The 16,244-nt window shown below is 42.8% G+C and overlaps 1 protein-coding gene across 1 annotated transcript; it reads left to right on the forward strand.

Moving 5' to 3' along the window:
• The first annotated feature begins 739 nt into the window (after nucleotides 1-739).
• On the forward strand, nucleotides 740-16,227 carry cpsf1 (cleavage and polyadenylation specific factor 1). Its single transcript, XM_023345182.1, has 38 exons — nucleotides 740-912; nucleotides 1,233-1,398; nucleotides 1,484-1,511; nucleotides 1,609-1,742; nucleotides 1,824-1,904; nucleotides 2,867-3,018; nucleotides 3,104-3,250; nucleotides 3,335-3,474; nucleotides 3,610-3,720; nucleotides 4,767-4,860; nucleotides 4,933-5,020; nucleotides 5,117-5,266; nucleotides 5,346-5,397; nucleotides 5,487-5,560; nucleotides 6,422-6,496; nucleotides 6,578-6,658; nucleotides 6,914-7,009; nucleotides 7,102-7,278; nucleotides 7,575-7,716; nucleotides 7,842-8,020; nucleotides 8,165-8,304; nucleotides 8,930-9,110; nucleotides 9,215-9,421; nucleotides 9,508-9,597; nucleotides 9,672-9,818; nucleotides 9,903-10,055; nucleotides 11,889-12,005; nucleotides 12,281-12,371; nucleotides 12,535-12,619; nucleotides 13,988-14,129; nucleotides 14,210-14,362; nucleotides 14,450-14,626; nucleotides 15,084-15,150; nucleotides 15,240-15,287; nucleotides 15,364-15,519; nucleotides 15,596-15,725; nucleotides 15,815-15,953; nucleotides 16,044-16,227. The coding sequence occupies exons 2-38, from the start codon at nucleotides 1,255-1,257 to the stop codon at nucleotides 16,089-16,091; spliced, it is 4,416 nt and encodes a 1,471-aa protein (XP_023200950.1). The 5' UTR covers nucleotides 740-912; nucleotides 1,233-1,254; the 3' UTR covers nucleotides 16,092-16,227.
• Nucleotides 16,228-16,244: the final 17 nt, after the last annotated feature.

A 16,244-nucleotide genomic window follows, 5' to 3' on the forward strand; every position in this document is an offset into this window, starting at 1 on the left:
GTGGTTATTGCAACCCTGCCGGGACTGCACACAGGGTAAAAGCTTGCGCGTGGTCCACTTGATCCCTCAGTATAGCAGCATTGTCATGCCAAAATCTACACAATTTTGCAATAGTTATGTTCATCATATTTGGAGGAAGAAGGAGGACATGCAAACCTAGGAACATCATTTATCTTTTTTATAAAAAAAAGAAATTTATTTCAATTAATTTGTATTTAAAGAAACATGTAACCAAAAACAATCAGCTCAAAGGCATAGCTAATTAATGTTTAAATATTTTTCTTTAAAGAAATTCTTTAAATTTTTGGCTGTACGCTTAGAAATAGTGGACAAGTATAGTTTGATTTTCACCAAAACTGGAAAATGGTGAAGATCATATTCACAAATCCACTTTTGAGAATATGATGTTAGATGAGCTGCCAGTCTTCTGTAATTGTAGCTAGATTATTATTTTTTTATTATGTCATTATTCAGAAAATGGAAGAACAGAACACAGAATATTAAAAAGTATGCCAGGGCTGTAGGGTTCTATTGTAGGTACATTGATACAAAAGTAAGAAAGCAGATATTACAGATGACAAATAAAAAGTGTTCAATAACCTACAACATTCATATGTGTTTATAGCTTTTTTGCTTGTTCTCTTGAAAATAGTGTAAATTGTGGCTAGATATCAGATCTCGAGTTTTTTGGCGTCTCTAAAATGTTAAACTGTAGGGGGCAGCAGCGCGACTGCATGCCTTTGCTTTCTTCGCAGAACAAGAACTGGGAGCAACACAACAAAGCTAACTGCCAGGTTACCTGGCAATTAGCAAGAGCGCTGACAGTCATTTTTACACAAAAATATGACTCATTGAATGTATATTAAGAGGCAGTTAATAAAGCGTCAAGCTTAGATAACTTATCGGATATAGGTACGTTAATAAGTTTAATTCAGAATTTCCTAGATAACCTGGACGTAGCGCTGAACATGCTAGCTACTGAGCTACACGAGCATGATGCTAGCTGAACCGACTGAAACTGTTACTTGCTTTATTTTCGTTACAGACATACTAAGCGTGTAATTATATTAAAAATATCACCAATAACCCATTATCTACTCTTTCAACTTCCTTGCACGCGCTCCTGATGTAGCTCATTGTCTGGCTGTAAATATGCTAACAGAAGAACAATTTAAATTGAACAGCGGGAAAAGAGCTGTAGAGGTGTTGACACATTTGTTGTCTGCTGTCAGATGCTGAAGGGAACCTCTCAGGATGTATGCCGTGTACAGACAGGCCCACACCCCCACCGCTGTGGAGTTTTCCGTCTTCTGCAACTTTATATCCAGTAAGGAGAAAAACCTGGTCATCGCCGGAACGTCGCAGCTTTTCGTCTACAGGATCATCCATGATGTTGAGGTAGCTGTCAGCTCGACCTGTTTGTGAATGTCTGTTGAAAGGGGTTGTTCTATGTCTTTACTTTTTGCGTGTGTGACTATTGCAGAGCACGTCCAAGTCTGACAAGCCATCCGGTACGTCCGTGCGTCTGACACTCAACAATACAAGTTTTATGAATGAATAGCAGTAATTAAAGAAAACACTTACAATGATTTTCTGAATGTGTTGCAGATGCTAAAACTCGTAAGGAGAAGCTGGAGCAGGTGGCATCCTTTTCTGTCTTTGGCAACATCATGTCCATGGCCAGCGTGCAGCTAATAGGTGCCAACAGAGATGCGCTCCTTATCAGTTTTAAAGATGCAAAGGTATCTACTGTCTAAGCTAGTGACGCTCAAACAAACTGTAAGCAGCTCAGTTTCAGTGACGTGTGCATGTTTTCTCTCCAGCTGGCTGTAGTGGAGTATGACCCCGGGACTCATGACCTCAAAACCCTCTCACTGCATTACTTTGAGGAGCCAGAACTGAGAGTAAGCACAGCACCTCGCCTAAACCCACAATTTGTCACATAGCAACAATAAATATCAGTGCATTTTAGTGGGATTTAGACCAACACAGATTTGTTATAACTCTGGGGAAGATGCAGAGATTCACAGCTCAGGTGGGAAAATCTGTTGAGCAGACAACTTTTAGTTTAACACTTTGTCAAAAGAATGACTCTAAAGTAACCAGTAATACTTTTTTGTAATCTCATTTTTATGTATTTTTTATTTTTTTGGTCAACTATGTAGAGCAAAACGGTGTGCCCAAACAATTTAAAGTTAAGAACATTTCATTACATTTTCCACAAATATCAACATCCCATAGAAGAAAATGTTCCCGTCCACTTGATTGCAAATAGGTTGCGTATTTCTTTATTTTAACATCTAAAAACAGAAATGAAATCGTGGCTTTTACACCATCATTTCATTTGGCAGATAAATTTGGTAGATAAATATCCACCAAATTTTATTTGGTGGATATTTATCAAAAATTATAAGCCATCTTTTTTCAAAAGATCATGTAACATTTGCAAGCAAGTTTTTCTTAGCTGGACTGAGTCCAAAATGGCTCTTTAAATTATAAAGGTATCAGACTAGACCAGAGTCTGTTTATAGACTTTGCTAGTAGCTGATATTAACATGTGCTAACCATCCAGTCTTGAAGAACTTAAGCTATTTTAGAAGATAATTAAATCTCTACATATACAAAGCTGATAGACATACCCCTCTATAGCCTTGCAGCTGAAATTGTGCTGGAAGGTGACTCTACAAAGTATTGACTCAAGGAGGATGAAGACAGTTGCCCGCCATGTTTTCAAAAAGAAATGAAAACTATGCACCATTTTCTCACCAGTTTGCGATTGGTCGGTCTCGTAAATTGCCAGTTGTGTATGAGATACACAAGCTGATGGGTTTCATGTTCATCTCGTCCCGTTGTTGCGCGTTTTCAGGACGGCTTCGTACAGAACGTCCACATCCCGATTGTCCGTGTCGACCCAGAGAACCGCTGCGCTGTCATGCTCGTCTACGGCACCAAGCTGGTGGTGCTACCGTTCCGGAAGGACACCCTTACCGACGAGCAGGAGAACGGAGTAGGAGAAGGGTAGGACTGAACTTCCAGCAGAATTCCTCCTCCATGTCTCCAGTTGTGCTCATTGGTTGGAATTGGTTGTGCGAACCGTCTGCAGACCCAAATCCAGCTTCCTGCCCAGTTACATCATCGACGTTCGCGAGTTAGATGAGAAGCTGCTCAACATTGTGGACATGAAGTTCCTTCACGGTTACTACGAGCCGACGCTGCTCATTCTGTATGAGCCCAACCAGACGTGGCCAGGGTGAGTCTGCGTTGTGACTCCTGGACGTGTTTATAATCTGTTCTTACGCAACGTTCACTTCCTGTGATGTGATCCCTCACCCAGGCGCGTGGCTGTTCGTCAGGACACGTGCAGCATTGTGGCCATCTCCCTCAACATCATGCAGAAGGTCCATCCTGTCATCTGGTCTCTTAGCAACCTGCCCTTTGATTGCACACAAGTCATGGCTGTTCCCAAACCCATTGGTGAGCCTTTTCTTTTCACTCGGCTAACAGTTTGTTGTGAAGATACCTTTGTGGGTGTAGGATCTGAATTAACACATGGATGTTGCTGGTAAAGTTATTGTCGCCTATCTGTGTTCTGATCCTGTCACATCTTAGGTGGTGTTGTTGTGTTTGCTGTGAATTCACTGCTGTATCTGAACCAGAGCGTCCCACCTTACGGAGTCTCACTGAATTCTCTCACCAATGGGACCACATCCTTCCCTCTACGTAAGCAAAATCAACCAAGCCGGCCTTTTCTGTTACACAAGACCAGGAGTTCAATGTAGTCTTGTAAAATATGGAATATTTTTAAATGGGGGAAACAAAAACAAGAGCAAAAAAAAAATCTGTTCTATGTTATGCTTTCTAAAAAAATAAATATAATAATTAAAAAAAAGGTTGAAATAAGTTGAATACTGATGGACAAAGCCAATGACGTCTTCTAGCTAATCTGCAACATCAAGCCTTAAGGTTGACATTTTAGCCATTAGCATCTCTCTTATGGAAAACCTTGAAACACTCACACACACACACAAGTAACTTAAGATGTAGTAGCGGGCACTGCTAAGTAAAAACTTAGTTGCTTTAGCCCTAAAGCAGTAATCATAAACATTGGCTCCGCTAATGCTAGAGCACTACACCAACACAGTATTTAGCAACAATACGTTATCTAACAGAAGCTAATTCTAAATTGTTAACCGACATGAATGATTGCAGAAGCTAAAGCGCTACACCAATAAGTTATTTAACAAAACCTAATTCTGTTAAATTAAGCTTAATTCAACAATTGTATTTGGCTTCAATTGTTGAACTGAAGCTAAATTGTTCAATTCAACAATTTAATATTTGGCACTCAATTGTTCAGTTGTTGACTTCATGGTGTTTTCTCTATAACTTTGTAATTTTCTGTTTGTTATGTCTCTTATCAGCTGAAATTCCTGCTCTTCGTTTTCTTCTTTCTCTAGCTGCAGGCGGGTTAAAATCCCTTTAACTGAGCCGGAGAAACAAAGACATATTTCTTATAACTTCTCATCTATAATCCTTGACCGTTTGTTTGATCCAAGCAAATGGTCGGTTTTGTACCAACCATTGATACAAGAGATCACTGTAATGTTCTCTCTATGTATTTTTGCATGGAAGTAGAGATTTTCGTTTTCAAAAACAATTGAAAACCTGAATAATTTTAGCTTTAACATGAGTAGTCCGTATAATGCTGTAACTATACCTTTAGATATTCAGTGATTGTCTCTAAACAATGTGTTCGTTACTCACAGGTGTCCAAGAAGAAGTAAAGATCGCCCTGGACTGTTCTCAGTCTGACTTCATCGCCTATGACAAGATGGTGATCTCACTGAGAGGAGGGGAAATGTGAGTTCCCATAAACGTCTTTAGAAAGTACGCGACTTTTGGGATTCTTCACTGACTGTGGTCTCCTTGCAGCTACGTGTTGACACTCATAACAGACGGCATGAGAAGCGTGAGGGCTTTCCACTTCGACAAAGCAGCAGCCAGCGTCCTCACGACATGCGTAGGTTCTCCGGTTTAAATGCCAGCAGCACTGGTTCTCTTCTGTTCTTTTACGAAAGAAAAGGTTCGGCGTCACTGCGTTCTTTCCCTCGTTCAGATGGTAACCATGGAGCCCGGCTACCTCTTTCTCGGTTCCCGCCTCGGAAACTCGCTGCTGCTGAAGTACACGGAGAAGCTGCAGGAGACGCCGGCGGAGGACAGCAAAGACAAGCAGGACAAAGAGATGGAGAAAGAGGCAGAAAAGCAGGCGAGTTAGGCTTCTGTGATGCACCACGACTTCACAGCTTTCATTCTGACATTAACACTTGGCTGCTGATGACTTCCAGGAGGAACCACCAATCAAAAAGAAGCGTGTGGAGTCTTCCGCCAACTGGACAGGTAAAGCCACTGACGCCTCGTGTGACGTCGTAGCACTGAGCACTGTACGAGCTGATCAGCTCTACGGCTGACGTCTTTGTGGTTTTCAGATGAAGTGGATGAGATCGAGGTGTACGGAAGTGAGGCCCAGTCAGGCACCCAGCTGGCCACCTACTCGTTTGAGGTGAAAAACAAACTTAATGGTTTTTTTGTTTTATGTATAGTAGATGCAGATTTAAACAAGATAAATGTCAGGTCTAAATACCTATTAAAGACAATTCAAACAAACACAGGAAAGACAAGAGAGTTAGATTCTTTTGTACTCGTGAGGAGAACGGACAGAGATGTGTTTACAGTTACAAATCTCCAACCGCTCTGAAACACATTTGTCCGCTCCTCTCTTTTTATTACTTTCAGAAAGCCTCGTACATCGGGCGCTTGCAACTTCTAAAAGGGAGGGGGAAAACAAATCATCACATGGTTGCAGCGCTAATAACATTCACTATCTAGACACATGTTATCTACACTCTAAATCCTTCTGCTCCAGTCGAATACAGACACGGCCGGCGTCGAGTAGGACAAGTTGTATATAACACAGGAGAGCAGAGTTTATTGCCCAGCAATAAACTCTGCTAGAAGAGTTGTCTCCGCTATCTCCCAGGAAGGCTTCACTGCTCTCTTTCCCAAGGAGGTCACAGGAAGGAATCAAAGTTATTTAACACACAAAAACATTACTTATACTAAGAGTAAAAGAGAAAAAGCATATAAGTAAACATTATCTAAATGTAACTACAAGGCTACACGATACAACGAATATTTGATAATACTAGTAATTTGTCCGCTCCTCTCTTTTTACCCAACAATAAAAGATGGGATTTTTTTTATTTTTATTAAATCGTTCTTTTGAGTTATTAAAACAAAATGACACCCAATTATTGCAAAAAACAATAGAAAAGGCAGAAGGGAGTACAAAATGGAACCACCTAAAAAGTCACTTTCTGTTTAAGTTGGATTGTTTACAGGAAACGTGTGTATTTTCCCGCAGGTGTGTGATAGCATCCTCAACATCGGGCCTTGTGCGAACGCCTCCATGGGCGAGCCCGCCTTCCTGTCGGAGGAGGTAAACACACACTTCCTTATCCTAACGTCAAACTTCGTACTCAGACTACTTTGTAATTGACTATATTTTTTCCCCCTACAGTTTCAGAGTAACCCTGAACCTGACCTGGAGGTCGTCGTGTGCTCCGGTTACGGTAAAAACGGCGCACTGTCTGTCCTCCAGGTAAAACCCTTTGTCTGTGCGTCACTGCGTTGTCGTCGTGTACCAGACCAGCGTTGCCGCGCCGTCCTAAAACCTGCGGTGGCGAGGGCCGTCTGCCGCAGGTCCTGCAACGGTGCTAAAGGGAAGTCTGGGTTTACCAGGGCTGCCTCAGAGATCCATGGAGTAGCCTGTAAACACCCCAGATACAGCATCTATCTGCTGTTTGTTAAACCTGCTTCAATCGTCCCTTTCCTTTTGTTTCCGTTCTCTCCATAGAGGAGCATTCGACCTCAGGTGGTCACTACTTTTGAGCTGCCAGGCTGCCAAGACATGTGGACTGTTGTCTCAAGTGAGGTCAAGGAAGACAAGAAAGTAGGAGTCGTTTCAGAAGGGACTGAGGTTTTCTGGCATGTTAAATTCAGCGTTGTCCTCATTTTTCCTTGCCACATTGTGTCGCTTTCCAGGCCTCAAAAAGTGAAGAGTCAGAGGACGGAGGAAAGACCGAAGGTAAAGAGGAGGGTGAGGAGGTCGAGAAAGACAAAGAAGAGCCTGAGAAAGAGGAGGAGAAGACAGAGCCTCCCATGGAGGACGATGCCAAAAAACACGGCTTCCTCATCCTGAGCAGAGAGGATTCCACCATGGTAGGAACGCAGGCTTTTGTACATACAAACCAATAAATGCCGAGGCGCCTTTTTCAAGTTATGTTCGGTTCTACTTCTTTGAGATAATTTTCAAGCAATATGTTGTCACCTTCCTAGAATAATGACTTAGGCCGTTATTTTAGGAAAGTGACAATATATAACTAGAAAATGCTCTCAAAACAACAATATTATCATTTATTACGATAATTGCTGGGACAATTTATCATCCAGCAAAACTTGTTATTGAGACAAGGCCAGTAATCAGGTGGTATCTTGCCTCCAATGCTTGCTTGTAGATCCTTCAAACGGGTCAAGAAATCATGGAGCTGGACACCAGCGGGTTTGCCACTCAAGGCCCAACGGTGTTCGCTGGAAACATCGGCGACGACCAGTACATCATCCAGGTCTCACCCATGGGCCTTCGACTTCTGGAAGGAGGTAAGATCTCCACGTGTAAAGACTCCAGTCATGAATGGAAGATCTTAAGCAAACTTTGGATCTTAATCCTTCCAGTAAAAAGGTTTTTCTCCTGCTTACTATTTTCCGACCTACTTTGCTTTCAGTGAAACAGCTCCACTTCATCCCAGTGGACCTGGGTTCCCCCATCGTGCATTGCTCCGTGGCGGACCCCTACGTGGTCATCATGACGGCTGAGGGCGTGGTCACCATGTTTGTTCTGAAGAGCGACTCCTACATGGGGAAAACTCACCGACTGGCCCTGCAGAAACCTCAGATTTCCACCGTGAGTGAAGCAGTCTCTCTTTTCAGAAGGTTATAGCTTAGAAGTATCTGATTTTTAAAAGTTGCATCAGAATTGCAGACTTCTTTTAGAGCCCTAAAAGCCCTACAACTCTGTCATATCGAAATGTTTATTTCTATTCCAAAGCAATCCCGCGTGATTGCGCTGTGTGCGTACCGAGATGTCAGCGGCATGTTCACCACAGAAAACAAAACGAGCTCCTCCACCAAAGAAGACTTCATCACCAGGAGTCATTCAGAGACAGAGACGGTTTACCAGGACCTCAGGTAGGAACTCCCATCACTTAACCCTCCTGGTTTAACAGGATGTCTGCACATCCTTAAAATGTCTCTAAAAGTCTTAAAGTCATCTATATATAGCATTATTGGGGTATGTCAGTACCAGCAACTAGCTAGCTAGCTAGCTGGTTAGTTATTTTACACCCCATTGTGGGTATGTGCAAATCGCCACTTGGCTGGACAATATTTGTCTTCACCATTGGCTCGCTTCTGTTGCCAACCCATACAGTTTATTTATTTGCATTATTTTATGCATATTTGTCATGTTACAGGTCTTAATTTCAATTTATAATGGTCTTAAAAAGACCTAAATTTGAAGTGCTGAAACCCCATAGAAATCCTGAGCAGCTTTTTTTTTTACATGCACCCAAATTTGCATCATGGGTCAATGCAAATTTGTTGCCAGTTGGCTGGACGATGTTCAACTTCGCCATTGGTCCACTTCTATTGCCAACGATAAATACGATGTATTTATTTGCGTTTTTCTTTTCTCTCTCTGCATTTCTGTCATGCTAAATGTCTTAAATTCCATTCGCAGTGGCCTTAAAAAGTCTTAAATTTAAGTCAGCAAAACCTGCAGAAACCCTGTTCAATATCATTCGTGTTTGTGCAGCAACACCGTGGATGATGAGGAGGAAATGCTGTACGGAGAGTCCGGCACCAATGCTGCACCTGCTAAAGAGGAAATGAGCCGCGGCTCCGCCGGACCTGGAACTGGTACTAGTGAGGGAACCCCGAGCAAAGCAGAGCCATCCCACTGGTCTGTGATCATCAGGGACAACGGCGTGATGGAGGTATGCTTTTTTTCTTCCAGTTGACAGAGGGAAAGGATATTCCAGAATGCTTCAGGCATGTAGGTCTTACCTTTTAGACCCTTCTTTGGTCTTTCCAAAAACAGATTTTCCAGCTACCAGACTGGCGTTTGGTCTTCCTGGTGAAGAACTTCCCAGTAGGCCAGAGAGTACTGGTGGACAGTTCCTCTGGCCAATCGGCTACTCAGGGAGAGGGTAAAAAGGAGGAAGTGGCTCGACAGGGAGAGTTCCCACTGATCAAAGAAGTCGCTTTGGTTTCACTGGGCAACAATCGCAGCAGACCATACTTGCTGGCGAGTTCCTAACTTTAATTGCACTCAATTTTTAATTTCTAGACTAAAAGAATAACTTCAGCCTCTTTCGATTTTTCTTTTTTTAGGTCTACGTGGAGAACGAGCTTCTGATTTATGAGGCGTTCCCATACGACCAGCAGCAGCCACAAAACAACCTGAAAGTTCGCTTCAAAAAAGTACGAGCTACAAGCAGCGACCATGTCGTCTTTGTAGAAGTCGGCGTTAACAGCGACTGTGTCCGTCTGAGCAGGTCCACCACAACATCAACTTCCGAGAAAAGAAATCCAAGCTGAAGAAAGACAAGAAGACAGAGAGCGGCGGCACGGAGGAGAACCCGGCGGTGAAAAGTCGCATTTCTAGGTTTCGATACTTCGAGGACATCTCCGGTTATTCGGGGGTAGGAATCAGATGCATGAAGAATATTTAGGAACCTCACTCCACGGTGTGAAGACTCAACTTTTTGCCATCCTGGTTGGGACAGGTATTCATCTGCGGCCCGTCTCCTCACTGGATGCTCGTCACCTCACGAGGAGCACTGAGGCTCCATCCCATGAGCATCGATGGACCCATCGAGTCCTTCTCTCCCTTCCACAACATCAACTGTCCGAAAGGTTTCCTGTACTTCAACAAGCAGGTAAAGAGATTACTGTACACTTTAATTCAGCTAAGTCTCAAAGGCTAATTGAAAAGTTTATTTACCTATAAAGTCTAAATGTATGTTCTGTTTGTTATTTGGGTAACTGTATTGAATCTAGCGGAATTGTAAGATGTTAGATAAAAAGCACCTTATTTTGAAGCATTATATTCTTTGCATCATATCTTTATTTCAAATGAAACATACAGGAGCAAAGTAAAACATGGATAGTAGAGGACGAGATGTAAATATTAATGCAATACCTAAGGGCATTGTTGAACATGTAAACTGTCAAAATTAAATTGGTGTTTGAGGACTGGCCTTTCAAGGGCAGATGTAATTTGAATTTTAGTACTCAAGTCTTTAGCACTTTAGTATAAGCTTCAGCTAAATACCTTCTTGATTTAGCATTTTACCATTAGCTTTCACTAAATACAGTGGTGGTGTTGGTCTTTAGTATTAGCCTCTGCTAAATTCAATGGGGATTTTGCACTTTAGCATTTCTTCTTCTAAATATCACGTATTTAGCATTAGCTATATTGGTACTATGGTAATACTATATTGGTGTACTATGTTAGCAGAAGCTGATGCTAAAACTCTATACCAACATAGTAGTTAGCCTAAGCATAGGCTTTGGCTAAATAAATGTGTTGGTATAGTGTTTTAGCATTAGCTTCCGCTAAAAGCTGTAGAGGAATAGTGTTTTAGCATTAGCTTCCGGCAAATACTTCGGGTGTTAGTGTAGTGCAATAACAACAGCTTCCACTGAATACCGTGGTGGTGTAGAGTTTTAGCATTAGCGGCTGCTTAATATTATGATCTTGCAGTGCTTTCCACTAAATACTATCTTGGTGTTCCGCATTAGTTTTAGCCAGATATGTGTTGGTGTAGCACTTTAGCATTGGCTTCGGTTAAATACCATGTTGGTGTAGTCGTGCTTTAGTGTCAGTGTAAGTTAGTAATGTTTATTATTATTAGTGCTTTCTGGTTAGCATAACTAACGTTTTAGTTAGCGGTGCTGAACAAATGGTATTTGACAATCCTGGTACTGGTGGTCCAGCACCATGTAGTTCATGATTTACTTTAGCTTTGATGGTTCCTGAACATTGTCAGAAAAGTTCCTTCAAATAGTTGAAATTGAGTGTTTCAACAGGAAAATGATCCCAAATATATCCTGCTTTTAGTAAAAATGTCACATTGAAAAAACATGTTTAAAATGTGTGTATTTTACATGGCAGTTCTGGTAGAAACAAGTTATACCACAAATGAATATGAAAACTTACATTGGAGTGAATAAAGCCGGCTGACTAATAGCTAACAGAATAAACTCAACAGTATTAACATTTGAAGAAATCTACATCAAAGTCAGGACTGTTCCAGGAAACCAACCAGTTTTTATTCTGCTGAGATGAGGAGTAAAAAATGCCAGCAGCTTATTGATGCTGACATGAGTGTGTGATTTAACAGATATAGCTGGGGGGGTATCTTGCAGCCTGTAGTTAGACTTAGACTTAGACTGACTTTATTGTCATTTTGCATGCACAGAGTGTATACAGAACAAAATTTCGTTGCATACGGCTCAGGACAGTGTTTTGAGGTTCCAATGTTGTGAGGTTACTCCAGAATAAAATAAAATACAGTATAAAATATGAATATAAAATATAAAGTGCAGGACTGACAGTAAAATGGAAGTTACTTAGTTGTGCGTGTTAAGAGAAAATCCAATCTAAATCCCAACTTGTGGATTTAATTATGTACTTTTAGCAATTAAAGGTGTTGTTTTTTCAATCGTTTGGCGTTCAAATGCGTCATGTTTCACCGTTTCTCCCACAGGGCGAGCTGAGGATCAGCGTCCTCCCCACCTACCTGTCCTACGACGCCCCCTGGCCCGTCAGGAAGATCCCCCTGAGGTGTACGGTGCACTATGTCTCCTACCACGTGGAAAGCAAGGTAAGGCTCCTCAGCGTCGAGCGCTTCGTTGGTGCGCATTCAGCTCATAAAACCCTCCCCAGTCTTTCACGCCTCCGCCTCGGCAACACGAGGCAGAATAAAACCACACGGGTCGAGCCGCTTCAAAAAGTTCGACATGAAAGGCTTCTGGCCTTGACGTTTTCTTAAATCAAAAAAGGGAGGAAGAAAAAAAAAATCAATGAGAGCGACTCTGAAGGGATTATTCTTTGATGCTACAGTTTTCTTTTTCCTTCTTCCCTTCTGTTGGATTTCAGGTGTACGCCGTGTGCACAAGTGTGAAAGAGCTGTGCACTCGCATCCCCAGGATGACAGGAGAGGAGAAGGAGTTTGAAACCATAGAGAGAGGTCGGAGAAAACACACACTTTCTATTGCTTTAATCATCCAGTGAGCTTTAAGCTTTAAGCTCTTGTGAGCTGGTGTTAAAAACAGAGGAGAAAAGTCTGGAATGTTGGGTAGAAATCAGCGTGTTGATGCGTCCCCTGCCGTTTCTCCCGATCTTCTCTGCAGACGAGCGCCACATTAACCCTCAGCAGGAGAAGTTCTCCATCCAGCTCATCTCTCCTGTTAGCTGGGAGACCATTCCCAACACAAGGTAAAAACATCTCCTCGAGGCTCTGCTGCCTCAGCCGGGCAGAGGACAATTAATTCAGTCTCACTTGGTTGCTTGTCTTTATTTCAGTCAGGGCAGCTGGAACCAGGAAGTAGTTTATCCTGGTCTCGGCTCGTTTAGAAACTCTGCCGACAGTAATTAAAACCGTGACTGCTTCACCTCAAGGTTAATGAAGTAACATTGATTTGCTGTGCCTTCACACTCTACTCTGCAAAAAAGAGGTTAAGTTACACATTTATTTCTCCAGAATCTCTTGTTTTTTATTGTTTGTTCGCTAAGTGACCGAACTTGTCACCTGTAGGTCATGTTGGCCTTGAACTATTCTCCTACGCTTTATACATAAATCCATCTTGTGATTAAACATTTGAGACTTGTAAAGCAGAATGAAAGATTTGAGTGGTTTTGAATTATTTTCGCTTAACGATTTCTTCCTTTTTTTTTAACGTCAGTAGCGATGTTCACATGTAAAGCAGAAATACAAAACAAAGTCGCCGCTTTTCCCACCCAACTCCAGTCAAGCTGAGCCTAATGGACACCAATCAAAAAGGAGAAAAAAAAGTTATGAACAAATGAGTGAACTCAAAAAAGAAAAACATATATATGCACATATATACAAAGTGTTTAGAGGGGGACAATGTTTGTGCTGGGCTTCAAGTAAATGTGCATGAAGGCTCTGAGTCCATAGTTTATTCATTCAAGATCACTTTTTTGTCCAAGTAATACAAAATACAGTAAACTAATAGAATGAAATAAGAATGTGAAATAGAGTGTATTTCAGGGTACAATTAGCCAAAGAGGCAGATGTGCAATCTGCCACAGACAGTGCAGTTCATTAGTTACTGACAGCTGGAGTTGTGTATTCTGATGGCTGTAAGGATAAGCAACCAAAACTACACCCTGGCTCAGCTGCTCTCATGCCCAGCCAGGACGTAGTGAAGGAGGTGACTATTACAGATTGGGATGCTCTGTGCCAGCCTCCAGCAGAGCCTCTTAAAGACTATTGACGTCCAGGGTTCTCCTTCCAGCTAGTAATGCGAATAAAACTATAATCCTGTGTCTATTCCATAACCGTATGCTTTATTTGTTTTGACAACTACTACACCATATTAATGTTTACACTGTAGTATGCTATATAGTATAGTAGCTGGATGATGGAAACCCCTTAAACGGCACAGTGGCCTGTCTGACACAGGGACTATGGTTGATCCTTGTCAGAGCGCCATCCTAGATGTCCTGCCCCATCTCCTCTGATCTGATTCTCAAAAAAAAAACAGAGTTAAAATTAATCTTTGAGATACGACATTTGAAATTGAAAGGTATTCCAAACACTTACCTTCTCATCTCCTTCAGGATTGACCTGGAGGAGTGGGAACATGTGACCTGCATGAAGACGGTGGCCTTGAGGAGTCAGGAGACGGTATCGGGACTGAAAGGCTACATCGCAGCGGGAACCTGTGTGATGCAGGGGGAGGAGGTCACCTGCAGGGGCAGGGTGAGCGGGTCGGACCTCTGCAGACTCACCTTTGATACCGCATGGCTTTTGTTTCTCTTACAGTGTCCGTTTGTGTTCAGATCCTGATCCTGGACGTGATAGAGGTGGTCCCAGAGCCAGGCCAGCCACTCACCAAGAACAAGTTTAAAGTGCTATATGAGAAGGAGCAGAAGGGACCGGTGACGGCCCTGTGCCACTGCCATGGGTACCTGGTGTCAGCCATTGGCCAAAAGGTCACAAAAACACACACAGAGAAGAAAGAGTTGTAGAGTTCCAAATAGCAGAAACAAGGGTGACAATGGCGTCCATGTTCTCTGTAGATCTTCCTGTGGGTCCTGAAGGACAACGACCTGACAGGCATGGCCTTCATCGACACGCAGCTCTACATCCACCAGATGATCAGCATCAAGAACTTCATCCTGGCAGCAGATCTGATGAAGAGCATCTCTCTGCTGCGCTACCAGGAGGAGAGCAAAACGCTATCGCTCGTCAGCAGGGTGAGCCGAGACTCTTCCTCACAGCTCCGTTGAATAAAGACACAAAGACGACGGGTTCCAGAGCTTTATGTCTGCAGGGACTAAATTTGTCCTTTGGACCTGCTGTGATGTTTGAACTTTCCACGTAAAAAGCCTTGTGTGGTATTTTTTAAATTCATCATCAGCTTTTCTATTTCTACTTCAAGTATGATTGAGAACCCTGGATCTTCAGGTCTGAAATAGCAAAGAATTCTGAGATGAGAAATGTGTCGGAACTCTGCTTTGGCAAACCGGACAAAAATCTAAGGGATTTGTAGAGAACTTTATTTACTAGAGGGTCTGCAGCTCAACATGATGACGTAAAGTCTGTCTGCTTAGAGAGTTTGGCTTCATTGGAACTGTTAAGAGCATCTGGAACAGTAGAGAATAATTATCTGTTGCTTTGTTAAGTTGAACCCGTTTCATTTTGTCTGAACAGGACGCGAAGCCCTTGGAAGTCTACAGCATTGAATTCATGGTGGATAACAACCAGCTTGGATTCCTGGGTAAAATTCCTAATGACCTTTAGATAACAGAACCCTCAAAGGTTCCGTGTTGCAGACCTTTGATTTTTTTTTTCTTCCCCGTTTTACAGTGTCTGATCGAGACAAGAACCTGTTTGTGTACATGTATTTACCTGAAGGTGGGTCGGTGCAGTCTGATCTGAAACGCCAGGACCTCGGTGAATAAAAGTGTTAAGTTGTGACGTGTGTTTGCAGCTAAAGAAAGCTTCGGAGGAATGCGCCTGCTGAGGCGAGCTGACTTCAACGCCGGTGCGCACGTCAACACATTGTGGCGGATGCCGTGCCGCGGATCGCTGGACTCCGGCAGCAAGAAGGCCCTCACCTGGGACAACAAGCAGATCTCGTGGTTCGGTAAGACGCAACTCATCCCTCAAGATTTTCGTATCTCATCTTCTCTTTGCTAACATGAAAACATCGGCTCCTGCAGCGACACTGGACGGAGGGATTGGCCTGCTGCTTCCCATGCCGGAGAAGACATACCGCCGCCTGCTGATGTTGCAGAACGCCCTCAACACTTTGCTGCCTCATCATGCCGGTCTCAACCCAAAAGCCTTCAGGTTTGTGTGTTGTTTTTTTCATCTTCAGCGTTCTATAACAAAAAAAAAATTTCAGCACACATCACTTCCCCTTTCCTGCCGTTGTTTAGAATGATGCACTGTGACAGACGGAGTCTTCAGAACGCCGTGAGGAACGTCCTGGACGGAGAACTCCTCAGCAAGTACGTGTACCTCAGCACCATGGAGCGCAGCGAGCTGGCCAAGAAGATCGGCACCACGCAGGACATCGTGAGTGCGCCTGAGTTCTGATCGCTTCTCCTCAAACGGGAGGATTTCCTGTTTGTTTTTTTTACGTGTTGCTTTCGTCTCTTTTTACAGATCATGGACGATCTTCTGGAAATCGACAGAGTAACCGCTCATTTCTGAGCGTTCTCACATTCCCGTCGGTTCCAAACGTTTGTCGTGTTCTCGGTGCGGACACCATCTTTTGTGTTTTCTTGTTATTCAGAAGTCCTCCTTGTTTTCTTAGAATATTTTGTATTAAAAAAAGGAGAAGAAAGCATTTGGTTTGAGTCGTTC

This window comes from Xiphophorus maculatus, chromosome 13 (assembly GCF_002775205.1).
Source record: "Xiphophorus maculatus strain JP 163 A chromosome 13, X_maculatus-5.0-male, whole genome shotgun sequence".
Lineage (NCBI taxonomy): Eukaryota > Metazoa > Chordata > Actinopteri > Cyprinodontiformes > Poeciliidae > Xiphophorus > Xiphophorus maculatus.

What these genes read in the sequence shown, in the direction of transcription:
- cpsf1 (XM_023345182.1), top strand. Translation starts at nt 1,255, where the DNA reads ATGTATGCCGTGTACAGACAGGCCCACACCCCCACCGCTGTGGAGTTT. An exon ending in TCACTGAGAGGAGGGGAAAT is followed by an intron (nt 4,861 to 4,932) that starts GTGAGTTCCCAT and finishes GTCTCCTTGCAG; the next exon opens with CTACGTGTTGACACTCATAA. An exon ending in GAGACCATTCCCAACACAAG is followed by an intron (nt 12,620 to 13,987) that starts GTAAAAACATCT and finishes CATCTCCTTCAG; the next exon opens with GATTGACCTGGAGGAGTGGG.